The 14,202-nt window shown below is 41.8% G+C and overlaps 1 protein-coding gene across 3 annotated transcripts in view; it reads left to right on the top strand.

Moving 5' to 3' along the window:
- The window catches only part of Wdr48 (WD repeat domain 48), a 44,076-nt gene that overhangs the window by 26,175 nt on the left and 3,699 nt on the right, over positions 1-14,202 (top strand). For 2 of the 3 annotated variants that reach the window (XM_005386566.2, XM_005386567.2), the window contains exons 8-16: positions 522-746; positions 2,330-2,404; positions 3,342-3,444; positions 3,960-4,057; positions 8,524-8,631; positions 8,955-9,051; positions 9,628-9,723; positions 12,133-12,238; positions 13,170-13,257. In XM_005386566.2, coding sequence (XP_005386623.1) covers positions 522-746; positions 2,330-2,404; positions 3,342-3,444; positions 3,960-4,057; positions 8,524-8,631; positions 8,955-9,051; positions 9,628-9,723; positions 12,133-12,238; positions 13,170-13,257 — 996 coding nt within the window. The remainder of the gene's footprint in view (positions 1-521; positions 747-2,329; positions 2,405-3,341; positions 3,445-3,959; positions 4,058-8,523; positions 8,632-8,954; positions 9,052-9,627; positions 9,724-12,132; positions 12,239-13,169; positions 13,258-14,202) is intronic. The other variant, XM_013515075.1, reaches the window with a different exon arrangement.

Here is a 14,202-nt window from a genome sequence, read left to right as displayed (position 1 = left end):
GAAATCCAGAGCTACGAGAGAAGAGATGAGACAGAGTTGTGACCCAGAAGTCTTTCTGGCCTAGCACAGTGTTTATCAAATGTAGTGTATATCAGAATCGCTTGAAGAGCCTGTTAAAGTACCCAGTGCTGGGCATACTCATTAGGTTCCTGCTCATTAGGTCTGGGTGAGGAGGCCAATGCTGCTGGGGTCACTGCAGCCTTATCTTCAGCTGCTTTCCAACCTTCCCTCCCTTAGCAACAAATAATCAGAACAAGACTTGCCTGCAGGCCCAACAATCGACAGGCAGCCAGGGAGAGAGGACAGAGGCAGTTCTGTGAGAGGCATCTCATGCTTTGAGCATACATTGTTGCCTTTGGTCATTTCAGACTGTGGCCCAGGCTTATCAGAAACCTTTACCAAGGACAGAAGTCCAGGTTATTAGACACACGTGTGATGGTGTAGAATCAGTGTGGAAGCCAAGTGCAAAGCACAGGAAAGCAAGAACTTCTTAGGAGGTTTCTCTCCTTTTTTGTTTACAGTGCCTCTCGGGCAGTTCTGATGGGACAATTCGCCTTTGGTCCCTTGGCCAGCAGAGATGTATAGCAACGTACCGAGTACATGATGAAGGGGTTTGGGCCTTGCAAGTCAATGATGCATTCACACATGTATATTCTGGAGGAAGGGACAGAAAGATTTACTGTACAGACCTAAGAAACCCTGACATTCGAGTGCTCATTTGTGAAGAAAAAGCACCAGTTCTTAAGGTAGGTCATATATTTTAGTTTTGTAATTTAGGTTGTTATGTGGTGAGCCAAGTATAGCAAAATCTATATTAGAACATGAATCAACTGTGGAGCTTGACAAAAAAAACTCTTTTATCGGAGGTAGGATTTATGTGTCAAGAAAAGTAACCAGGGTAGACTGTCTGGGTGCGAGAATATCAGGGCAGATACTTGGGGTCAGTGCTGGGGTAGTTTGGCAAGTCACCTGTAGAAGTCTGTGGCTGCTTGGATATATCAGTGATACACAGCTCTCTGAAGAGCTGAACTCTAGTGAGATTGTCTCACACTTGCTCCTCAGCTTGCCTCACTTCTCTGGCCTGTGCATAGGAGGAGGAATATGAGCCTGTAAGGTTGTGTGTAAGCAGACACCAAAGCAAAGTGCTGTGTGGGACGTGTGTCCATGTTCTGAGAAGTAAGGAGGTGGAAGAGCACTCCTAAAGGAGAAGAGCAAGCTGCTTTGTACTGCAGACATTCCCTCCTTCAGAACAGTCCGGAGGTTTTTTTTTGTTTGTTTGTTTGTTTGGGGGTTTTTTCCGGTACTGGGAATCGAACTCATGACCTTGTGCTTGCCAGGCAGGCGCTGTGCCGCTGAGCTAAATCCCCAGCCCCCAGTCCGGACTATTAAGATCTATGTTTTGCAACCATTGTTAATTCCCTAGCACTCTGTTTTGAAATTCTGTATCATTTTATTGTTTTTGTGTTGTTTTGTTTATGTCTTGTTTTTCTTATTTTGTTTTTAAGTTTCTATAAACAGGAGAACAAAAGTTAAAAAAAAAGATCTATGTTTTGGGTAAAAGAGTACCTGAAGTAGAGGCACACCCCAGTGGACCAAACCAGTGCCCCTTTAAGAAAGCAGATCACTGAGGCTGGATTAGCAGTGTGTGGGCAGACAGCAGGCTGGTGGGAAGGATGAGCGTGGAAGAGAAACACTATGCTGTGTGAATGCTGCAGACGCCAGGATATCTTGGCTGTAGAAGATACAAACTTGGCACAAACGTAACCAAACATTACAAAGAGCATTTCTGACCTGAAGAAGACTCCTGAGAGCTGGGAGTCCAGCTTTCCAAATCTGTAGTTACCTGGAGTAAAAAGAATAGCAAATACATGTGAAAGAATTCCATTTGTATAGTATATATATGTTTTTAGTATCAAGTGTTTTAAACATAGAGAACATGTAGTAGTATGTTTCCAGTTATCCTATTCCTTGGTAAGGGGTCCTTTTCATTTTTGTTGATTGTTCAAGTGGGGTTTTTTTTGCTGTAGACATTTGCAAAGAAAAAACTGTGTTTCCTTGTTACACTATTAAGAAAGATTATAAAAACTAGAGTAACAAAAATTATACAAAATCTTCATCCTTTTGACTGTATTCATTTAGATGTCTCAACCACACATAAAACTTTCAGCCAGTTTTGGTAAGAAGTTGCTCCTACTGTACTTCTATAGGATTGCGAATTCCTTTAACAAAGAGACTTCGTATTCTATACCTCTGTGGCTTTTAATACATGGCCTGGTGTAGTCAACATGCAGTTGGTGATTAAAGCAACATTTTTGTGCTTTGTTTTCAGATGGAGCTTGATAGATCAGCTGATCCTCCCCCTGCAATCTGGGTTGCAACAACCAAGTCTACAGTAAATAAGTGGGTAAGTGAACCACTGAATTCCTGGCAAAGATTTATGAACATGTGATTTGTAATCGTAAACCTGCCAGACACCTTAGGGCAGTGACAGAAACCTAAAAGCCATTATCATTGGGGGTGTGGCCCTGAACATCATACTAAAATTAATAGTCAAAATGCAGCCGACTCTTCAGCCTACCTCCGATAAAATGGGTACATATTTGATGTGATTAAAAGGGTGTGTTGCTTGATAAACCAGTAAGTACTGTACCAGCATAACTTCTGACTGCATGTCTAAGGACCAACAAGTCAGAGAAACCTGTCAGGATTCTGATTTTTCTAAATATAAGGGAGCATAGTGGGGCATGATGGTGCACACCTATAATCCCAGCACTCAGGAGACTGAGGCAGGAGGATTGCCTCAAGTTCAAGGCCAGCCTGAGCTAAATGGCAACACCATCTCAAAATAAAAGCGTAAAACTGCTTTCACATTTATTTCCTTTTTCTTCATAGCATGAAGAGCAAAGATAGAATAGAGCAAAACAAAGAGAAGCCGTCCAGAGCACTATTAACTCTTAACTCCAAAAGATTTAAGTTTTCTTATATAGCATACTCTATGGAAAGCAGGAAAGAAAGGCTACATTTCTTCTTGCTTATCTGCAGGTCAAATACTCTTTCCGTATAAAAACTTACAACTCTTGTCCAAATTTCACTGTACCGACTTTGGATCAATATAATTTTACCTAGAGAAGTATTCTGGCTTTTATGGTTGGTTTTTCCCTCCCAGAGAATGCTATTCCCTCCTTTTTTTTTTCTTAATGATGGTAAGTAATTGTACTGTGACTAAATATTTTTGGTTGATATAGTAATTGTTTAAGCGGTCTAATTTGCTTCCTCTTACCATCTTAAAAATAGCAAAACTCGTAGAGCATGAAATGATTAAATAAATTTTGTTCCTGTAGACACTGAAGGGAATTCATAATTTTAGAACCTCTGGAGATTATGACAATGACTGTTCAAGTCCGATAACTCCCCTTTGTACACAACCTGACCAGATTATTAAAGGTAAGAAAATTGTAAAATCTATTAAGTCTAGTTACAGTTACTGAGAGATTGATAAAGATAAAGATAATGATGTTTCTTTAAATATAAATGTGGCCAGGCGTGGTGGTGCACGCCTTTAATCCCAGCACTCAGGAGGCTGAGGTGGGAAAATTGGAAGTGAAGTTAATTCAAGATGGGACTTAGCAGAGATTTCCTGTCGGTATTTGTACTTTATTCAGTGGATAAATCTGTTAGCTGTCAGCAGTTTTCCACTGGTCATAGTCCCTGGGAATAAAGAGCTCTTTAATCTATAATCTATAATAAAATCAGTTTTTCTTTGAATGTTAATAAGTTCAAATAATAAATCACAAATAATTGATTGGCCTTAAAGTGCTTTATATGTTATATAATCTGCTAGTTTTTATTTTTTTTTCTAGTGGCTAACATAGCTTATATTCCTGTTACATGCCAGTAATATACTCTGAATTTAAATAAGAAGGATTTGCTTGCTAATTTTGTTTTCCCCCCCCTTTTAGGGGGTGCTAGTATTATTCAGTGTCACATTCTTAATGATAAGAGACATATATTAACCAAAGACACCAATAATAACGTGGCATACTGGGATGTATTGAAGGTAAGTATCTTTTTAGTATTATATACAGGTTGTTGCATTATGTATCTGTTTTTCCTTTTATGTTACTAAATATAACAGATAGGTAAAGAATTGTAATAAAACTTTTTTGGGGGGAGGGTACTTTATTATATGAATGTTAAATAAGTACATAGTTTATCTTTTTAAGCACCTAAACTATTTGAATGGAACTATTTTCTCTGATTAGTGTTCTACAAGTTGTGCTATATGCTGATTTACCTTAAGAATGAATATTTGTGCTGGATAATTCTTCAGTTGTGGGGACAGCTGGGCTGTGCACTGTAGTATGTTCAGCAGTATCCCTAGTCTCTACCCACGAACTTCCACTAGTCCCCCACCCACCCAAGTTGTGACAGCCAAACTTGTCTCTAGATATTGCCAGATGATTGGAGGGAAGAAAGATACAGAATCACCCTACACTGAAAGCCGCTGAAGTACATAAAATAAGTTTTGCTGTTTCTTAGGATTTATAGCCATCACTGAGCATCTCTGACACAAGCAGAGTACAACCCTGGGTCACGTTACCCTCTATTCCCCAGAATAGTTGAGGTGCATTCAGCTATTCAACCACATTCTAAAAACAGCACTGTCACTTAATGTCCCATAATGCTGTTGGTGTATTTATTCATTTACCCAACAAATATTTCCTCGGTTTAATGATGAACAGAGAACTGTTTGAGGATTATAAATGATGGAAAAATCTGCACCACAATCCCCTGTAGTAGGAGGGAAAAGAGTAACATGGTAAAAACCTTAAAGAATAAACATCACACAATAACTTATGGACAGGGCGGTTACAGTACTTACAACTGGAGAGATCAAGAGAGCTTCATGAGAGAGAAAATCATTTGAACAAGGGCTTAAAGGTTAATGGGGAGAGGGCATTTCAGGAAGGCATGAGTGACAGAGGTGTTGAAGAGGGGGAGGTACATGCTTTTCTAGCTAAAGTGATTGGTTTTATTTATTTGGAAATGAGAGTAAATATAAGGGAGTAGTGGAGTTGTAAGGGTAAAACATGGCGTTTAGGTCTTTTCCCAAAGAGTCTTAAATCACAGGGCCCACAGTTGACCTCTCTTTGGTACCCCTTGCAGAATACTAGATAATTTTAGAGCAAGGGAATACCTTGTTCAGAGTAGTAGTCATGTATGTAATGGGATTCTGGAAGCTGGAAGACATGTCTTAAGCATCATGTTTTGAGGATCTAATGGTAGAGAGAGAAAGAAGACGTAAAAGAAGACTTGAAAAGATCCAGTGTTTTGGTTAAACTAATGATGAAGAAGAGAGTCACTTAAATTAACTTTGCTATCTGAAGAAAGATAAGCAAGCTTATTACTGAGGAAAAAGGAACCATCTCTGAACAGAAACCTTTGCCTGACCACTACTTTTCCTCCCTGTGGGACAGTTATGTGAGAAGTCCATTATGAAACAGTTGCAGAGTGAGTGTGGCTTTGGAACAAGAGGCCTTAGTTACTTGAGTGGAAAGTTTGCAGTGGCTGTCAGAAGTCTGGTGTTTTTCTCACAGTAGAGAGCTGCTTGTCAGGGGATTGGATACCCAGATTTGTTTCAAAGAGGAGTCCCATGGTGGTTGGTAGGATCTAGTACATCCCTAAAGAACTCATCAGCAGAATGTCTTGATTCTTCTCTTTGAAACTCCACTAGTAATGTGGCCTTATCTCTGTCTTAAGACTGGGCTTCACTTCATGCTGCCCAGCACCTAATTGTCTCCAAAGAATCTGATCAAGCCAGCTACTTTTTGAGATCGATTTTCTCTCTGGGCTGGTGCCCATTCTTGTTTAGCTGATGCCTGAGGATAGTCCTGTGTGAGTAGGGGGAAGTTCTACTCAGGTGGGATTCTGAGCTGACATGTGCCATGATTAGCATTTCTGTGTGACCTGAGAGCTTCCTATACCCAGATGCTAGACCTAAACATAACCGTAAGCAGTTTAGGAGAGTCAAAAGTGTTAAAACTCATACACAGGAGTTTGAGCTGCATTCTAGTCTTGGTTCTTTCAGCTTCTAGTAAAATGATCTGTGGAACATGTTGAACTTCTCTAAACCTCTGTCTTCATTCCTAATGTGTGAGGGGGTGCCTATGTCTAGACAGACTTGAAGAGATGTTTAAGAACTATTAGCACTGTCTCTGGCACATGCCAGTTAGAAGGCTGTTGTAGTCATACAGTTGAAAGGTGGCATTTGTCTGGACTAGGATGGAAACAAGGAAAATGGGGGGAAATGAGGCAATATGAAGGAAAGGAAGAAGCAAGGATGAGTTCCAGTTTTCTGAACTGCAGAGTTTGGTGGATGAAAGTGATATAGGGAATATATAAAGCTGAAAGTGGGTGGTAGGGGAAAAGCAATATGCTGATCAAGATGATGGATTTGAATTTTTGTTTTGTTTTGTTTTTCTCCGGTACCGGGAACCGAACTCACGACCTTGCGCTTGCCAGGCAGGTGCTTTTGCCGCTGAGCTAAATCCCCAGCCCCTGGATTTGAATTTATATGGGATATCTGGGTAGAAGCGTCTGGAGGGCAGGCCACTCTGCAGTCTAGCACCTAGGTTAAAGAACTGGGCTGGATTCAGTGAATCCCCCTATTGCTATGTTGTCCTTCTTTTACGCTTTACAATAAAAAAAAAAAAAAAGAATTGGGCTGGATAAACCATCCAGCAGTCATCAGCTTGTAGATTAGAATCGATGTCATGGGGAATGTTAGGGTTTCTAAGATACGTGTCTACACTAAGAAGAGAATAAACTAGGTGATTGCTGTTGTTAGGGTGTTGGAAAAAGAAAGCCACAAAGATGCATGACAGAAATGGACAAAAAAGCTGGAGCCAGTGCCCCTCAAGAACTAATTGAGTGTTTCAGAAAGGGGCTTGTGATTCGTGGCATCAGCCAACTGAAAGTTCATTTAAAATATGGATACTAACATGGATTTAATCAGTAATGAAAGGGCTTCTGCAAGAGAATCTTGCAGGCAAAAGCCAGGTGGAGGGATTCAGTAGCAGTTGGGAGGTGAAGGGAGAGAACCTGAGCAGTGATAGTCTTTGAATTATTCAACTTGCAAGGGGATAGGAACACATGGAGATGCAGTACCTAGAGTGTTACGGGTAAGAGGACCCAAAGGCAGGTTTTGTTTTTTATTTGTTGGGAATTTAAGGTAGAAAAATTTGAGCATGTCTCACTACTTACAGAGAATAAAGCCAAGCAAGAGTAGAGACACAGGAAGGTTGATGGTAGTACAAGATCCCAAGAACCAAAAGGTGATGAGATCCAGGGCACAGCCAGAAGGGTTCCTTTTTCCTTGTACCCGAAGAATGGGAGCAGAAAGTTAAGGGAATTCTATCAGGGCTCCTCTTTCTTTTTTTCAAGGTGTTACAATTATATGCTGACAGTAGTCGGGGAGGTGGCAAATCCAGTATATGATGAGAGTAGAGGCTTGACAGAGTTCTTATGGAGAACAGGCTTGAGAAGCAGAAAAGAATCTCGGATAGCAAGAATGACCTATTTGAGATTGGAGGCCGTGAATTTACAGTGGCAATATTATCAAGGAATTGAGACGCCACTGTGTCACGTGTGTTGTCCATGTGGGTGTAGATGTTGCTGGGATGAAGGCAAGTACTTAAGGGGCACTGCTGGATGGGAAGCCAGGGCTCGAGCATGGGGTGAATAAGGAAGAATGACCGTGGGTCTGCTGGATGGCAGTGAGGGAAAGGTGTGTGTGCTTTGCCACAAGTAAATGGCATGGGCCTTAGAGAAGGAGGAGTTTCTGCAGGGGTCTCCAGGTGGCACCTGGGCAGCAGTGGAAATTGAGAGAGTAAGTGGGGTCTCCCTTTGAGACAACCGCTGATAAAGAAGGACTCTGAGGAAGGAGCCAAGTTGTGGTTGAGATGAGATAGTGGAGGGAACATTATGTGGTGTGGTTCAGAATTGAAGGAGCTGTACTTGGATATACCGTTGGGCACCAGTGGAAGTTCAGGGTACGCTTTTGGGGGCCACACGTACTTAGGGAATGAGAAAACAAATAAGGATGGATTGCAGTGGTCAAGAAAGAAACTCACAGATTGCTGCCTGTATTGTATTAGCTGTTGTCTAAGGGTAACTTCATGGTTCTCTTAAGTTAGTATTTACTCGCTGGTTACTTGGAGAATTTTTTTCCCCTTCTTTTGAGTTTCATTTGACATTGCTTCCAGAGGAATGTGATGGTATTAATGCATCACAAAATTAAATTAAAACTCCCCAAAAAATGTTTTCTGAATTTAAAATTTTAGTAACAGCATATAGTCACTTAAAGGTAAATGCCTCAAGATATAAATTAACCACATTCTTTTTGAAATGTATTTTAGAAGCTACAGTATTTCATTTAGGCAAATATATGTAAAATTTTGAATAGCAAAGTAAGAATCTAGTCAGTTCATCACTTAATGTTGGTCATACTTTTTTTATGTATAGGCATGTAAAGTTGAAGATCTGGGCAAAGTGGATTTTGAAGATGAAATTAAGAAAAGATTTAAAATGGTGTATGTGCCAAACTGGTTCTCAGTAGACTTAAAAACAGGGGTAAGTTGGCAGTTGATCCTTGTATAATTTGATATTAAAGATTTCAAGCATATTCATAATTACTCTTAATTACAAAGTTCTTTGTTTTTAAGTGTGTGAGAGAAAAAATTTCATGTTAATATTTCAGACTGTAGTTTAAATGCCTTTGGTATCCTTTGGTATCTCGTAAACTATAGTTGGGTTGGATCACATGAAACACCTCCGTTGGTCCCTGAATCTTTAGCCTAACGTTTTAATCAAATAGTACACGTAGATAAAGGTGTAGAGACTTACTTTGAAATGCACTCAAGATGGGACACCACAGTGGTTTCCTCTCTTGGCAGATGCTGACTATCACTCTGGATGAGAGTGACTGCTTTGCTGCTTGGGTTTCTGCAAAAGATGCTGGCTTCAGCAGCCCTGACGGCTCAGACCCAAAACGTGAGTTCTGTCTGTCCGTCACTTCCTCCTCCAAAAGAGAAGGTAGATACATGCTGTTTTGTGCTGTATAATTATCTTGGTCAGGGTCCCTTAAATGTAATCACTTACACCCTTGATCAATGTGCTAAGAATGTGGTACTGTACATGGAAACAAATATCTGCACCCAGAACAGGGGTAGAGCAGCTCTTGGCAGCCCTGGGGGCGGGTACCATGCCTGTTCCGGGGTGCCACGGAGAGAAAAAAAAATGCAAGTATCCCGTGTGTACAAATACAATTGTAATGGCAGTAGTACTTTAAGAATGTGATTCTGGTTTCGTTTGTTTGTAGAGAATGGCTGTTCTGAACAAACATGTAGAATATTTTTGCTCTCTATCATCATTGCTTTAAACATTTTAAGATGAAACTAACAGGCTTGGTAAAATCTCTTAAGTCTTGATTTTGAATACTAGCATTGGATTAAGATTTTAGCATGAGAATATGTGAAAACTTTAAATTTGTATTTTGTTACTTCTGTTTTTAAAGTACAACTAATTAACTGTGTTTTCCATTGTTTTCTTTTTAACTAACTTTTGCAGTGAATTTAGGAGGACTTTTACTCCAGGCACTCTTAGAATATTGGCCTAGAACACATGTGAGTCCAGTGGATGAAGAAGAAAATGAAGTAAACCATGGTTAGTGTTTTTCATTCACTAGATAATGGACAAGAATGTCAGAATCAAAAGGTGCTTAAGCCATTGGCTAAAATGTGACAGTAAATATTTGTGCTGTGCCCAATTAATTTTCTTCCCTTCAGCTTGTCAAAGTATGTGGTGCTAACTGACACTGAGGTTCCCAAAGGAGCAGATGACCATGCAGTGTGTTTTTCAGTAAGAGAAACTGCTCGAAACAGATAAAACTCTGTGACCTTTGCCTTAAAACTAGGCACCTTAGGCTTATTCTAAAAATATTTCTCAGTGTTTATGTGACCTTCTGGATTTACCTCCCAAACTCTCTAATTAGCTACACCAGAAAGCCAGGTTACTGTTGCATAGTCATGGTTCATACTGGCCTGAAATGCTACATTACCTAGCCTGACGATCTACCTGATTTTGACTGACTGATTTCAGACTCAGAAGTGCCAGGGTACATGAATGACTGTATGTAAACAATGTCACTAAGGGTGTTATAAAGGTGTATGCACCACAGACAGTGGCTATAACTTTCCTTGGGCAGCAGAGAACATATTTTGGAAGTATACATTTGGCTTGCCTTGATTAAAGGAAGGGGAAAGAAGAACTCCATTTCACATCACATGTGTAACCCAACAGCTGGGTGAGGAGTCACCAAGTCCCACCTGCTGAGGCTCACCCTGCTCAGGATTCTCTGCTGACCACCAGGAGTGAGCAACAGTGGCAAATACTTCCTGCCAGGGACTTCTTTCTGACTGACATATTCATCCATAATGATTTGTGGAATTTAAATCTCTCCGCAGTGATGACGGGCTTCATGCTTCCCTGAAAACCCAATCTGCTGGTGCCCCTTTTAGAGAGAGGATACTGCCAGGCGTGGTGGCACATGCCTGTAATCCCAGCACTGGGGAGGCTGAGGCAGGAGGATCCGTTGCAAGTTTGAGGCAAGCCTGGGCTACAAAGTGAGCTCAAGACCAGCCTGAACTGCATATCAAGACCCTGTCTCAAAAAGACCAAAAAAAAAAAAAAAATAGAGGGTACTGTCCACCCCTGGGGGCTTTGCTTTTCTATCATCCGGCTCACTTCAGTCCCTGCCAGAACTGTCCCGTGGACTGGGAGCCAGAGAAACCAAAGATATCTCTGCAGAGGGCCTAGAAACCTAGGTTCTGATGTGAGCTCTACACTTAACCAGCTCGGTAGCTGTCCATAGGTTATTTCCAGTTACCTAGGATGTTCTGAAAGGCCCAAATAAACAATAAGGATTAAGTAATCAGAAATAGCACCCCTTAGATCTAGGCTGTGAGTGGGGGGAATAAAGAAAAGAATCACCAAAAACCTTACATCATCCTTATAGTCAAACTGCCATGGGAAAGCAAGGCCAGTTCTGCCCACCTTCTCACCCACAGCGCAGAGCACTGCCTGCTCCACCTGTCTGTGTGCCTGTGCTGCGCTCAGGGCTACTCCAGCACTGTTTAGAGTGGGCTTTGTGAGCAGTCATTCAGTCTGCAGAGCCCCGTAGCAAGATGCAGGGGGCTTAGTAAAGATAAATGGGCATGGGCCCTGTCCTTCAGGGCTCACGGTCTGCTAGCAGAGAGCTACTTCCATAAGCATTCTGAGGTTGAGGAGAAATGCTGAGTGCTGTGAGAGAGGCCCCAGTAGTGCTGTAGCATGTCAGGGCAAGACTCTGCTCCGTGTGTTTAGGGTACTGTTTGTGAATGAACTGCCACACGGGGCCAGCTGCTCTTGGCTGAGATGATTACAAAGAAGAGTGGGCATGAAGTCTGTAGATAACAATAAAAATTACATCCCCTTTGAGGATTTTGTATTTCAGTATACTTATGTTTTATTAGCTATGGCTGCCATCAAACATGTTTTTCCTGAAGAAATGTTTTGGAGGGAAGAGAAAGTTGGGGTGGGAACAGAGAAAAAAACCGTTTATAAATAGGTATCCTAGACTTTCGTGTGGCTAAAGTAACTAGTTACAGTTTTGTTGTGAATATCAAACATTAATCTCATTTATTTCAGAGTACAGTCATTTCTCATACTGTACAACACAAGTTGCCATGTTTCTCATTTTCGGGGATTTAACCTTTGTTTTTTGTTTTTTTTTCAAACTCTGGCTGACTTACAGGACCTTCTTGGTTTTTTAGTTTTTTGAGACAGGGTCTCCCTATGTAGTTCAGGCTGTTCTTGAACTCACTCTGTACCCCATGCTGGACTCAAACTCATGGTGATTCTCCTGCCTCAACCTCCCAAGTGCTGGGATTATAGGTGTGTGCCACCACACCCAGCATTCTGGGACTTGTGACTTTTAAAATCTTGCAATATTTGAAGCTTATGGAAATTAAATGTGTAGAATTTGTTTTTTTAGCCCTACCCCTGGATACTAACACCACCTTCATCTTTTTCTAGTAAATGGGGAACAGGAAAACCGAGTACAGAAGGGAAATGGATATTTTCAAGTGCCCCCACATACACCTGTGATCTTTGGTGAAGCGGGAGGTCGAACACTGTTCAGGTAGGGTAAGAAGGACCGCAGGTCCTGCCTAAGGGAGCTCCTATTTGCTAAAAATATTGGCTCACACACACATTAGAAGTGGTTTATTGCCAACTTGTGGGAATGTCAGGAATTTGGAAAACTTTCCATGTCCATGAGCTAGTTAAACCTCTGATGCCGTCAAACCATATTACGGCTGAAAAGCAGCAGCTGTGGTATTAGAATGAGGCAGACACTGCCATTCTGACAGGCAGCTTCTCTGATGGTTTCTCCAGGAAACTCTTACTTCCTCTCACTTCGCTGGTGTGACTGCCAAGTCAGAACAGATGGCATCACCAGAAAGCCCTGCCCACAGGAGAGCATCAGTATGTGATGCACTTCGAGCCAAACTGGCAAAATGAGCTAGGTTGCTCTCAGGAGCTGCTATGGCTGACATGGCCCAACCTGGGAAGCCAAGCAGTCTTTTGTGGGACCCTCGAGGAGAAATGCTGGTCTGGCAGCCTGCACTCCAGGTTGCCAGAAGTACTGTGGTGGAGCCAGGGGGAGAGCTCACTGATTTCCCATTGATAGCAGGAATGAGGAAAACACATGGCTTGCCCCTGAGAATCCTCCACCCTCACGGTGGTTTCCTGAAAAGTTGTCACCGGCCCCGTTGCTTGTGGAGTTCTGTGCCGTGTACAGTAGCACTGTCAGGAAACCTTTCTGTAGTGTTTTGCTTATGCCCATCCTCTCCTTTTTGACCCAAGGATTCAGAGAAGCCACTGTAGTGGATGTCTGGCCTCAAAATCTGACAGCCTGAGTACTGGGGCCTGCTTTGCCATTTAGCTGTTAGTCACTCTGCCTGGCTGGACTTCCTCAGCAGTCTTTGAGGTTCCTCCCCCGAGCTCTTGTGAACAATGATTTTGTCACCTGTGCTGGCCCTTTCACTCACTCCCTGATGAATTTTGTTTAGGCTGCTCTGCAGAGATTCCGGGGGTGAGACCGAGTCGATGCTTCTCAATGAGACAGTGCCACAATGGGTGATTGACATCACTGTGGACGTAAGTGTCCTCTGCTTTCACTTTCCCCTTTCATTGTTTACACGTCATAAAACTGAGAATTGCCCTAGACAGTATAACCTTAAACTTGGTTTTTTTGGTTTTTCTGGTTTTTCTCCGGTACCGGGAACCGAACTCACGACCTTGCGCTTGCCAGGCAGGCGCTTTTTGCCGCTGAGCTAAATCCCCAGCCCCTATAACCTTAAACTTGACTAAAAGCTAGACTCTTGTCTGCTTCCCTACAGCTCCAGAGTTGAAGCACTAATAATTATTTGTATGTGTATTTCTATTTCTACTGGTTTTTAATTATAACAATAATATGTACCTATTTAATAAAGTAATAAATGAGTGCAGTAAAATGCCCCTCTCCTGCAGTCATGCCTCCTCTCCCGCTCCCTACCTTCCTCCCCGAGATAACAACTACACACAGGTCAGTGCACAGCCCTTGTTGCTTTTTTCTTTGCACACACAAGTAGATATTATTCCTGTGCACACACATGCACACACACATATACACATAGTTCATTTTATTTTGCACAAAATCTCTTTTACATACTCTTACGCAACATTTTGACTAAATAATATCCCATAGTATAGCTGTACCCTGATTTATTTTATCGGTCCCCTGTTAACAGCCATTTGGGTTGTTTCCGGTGTTTCCACTTACAAACAGTGCTGCAGTAAACATCCTTGTACATATACCTTTGTGGAGTTTTTAGCATAAATTCCTAGAAGTGGAATTGCTGGATCAAAGGGTGCGCCGTACATTTTGAATTTTGACAGATTCTGCTAAATTGCCCTCCAGAAAAGTTGTACCAGTTCACACTCTCACTGACAGACTTGAGTGCCCTTTTCCCACACCCACACAATGCCAGATATTTTGGGTTTTTGGAGGGGTTGGTTTTTTTGAGACAGGGTTTCACTATGTAGTTCACGCTGGCCTTGAAC

Source organism: Chinchilla lanigera, unplaced genomic scaffold (assembly GCF_000276665.1).
Source record: "Chinchilla lanigera isolate Chin_1 unplaced genomic scaffold, ChiLan1.0 scaffold00026, whole genome shotgun sequence".
In the NCBI taxonomy this organism is placed as follows: Eukaryota; Metazoa; Chordata; class Mammalia; order Rodentia; family Chinchillidae; genus Chinchilla; species Chinchilla lanigera.
Note: the sequence above shows the minus strand (reverse complement) of the source record. Positions and strands in the feature narration are given on the sequence as shown.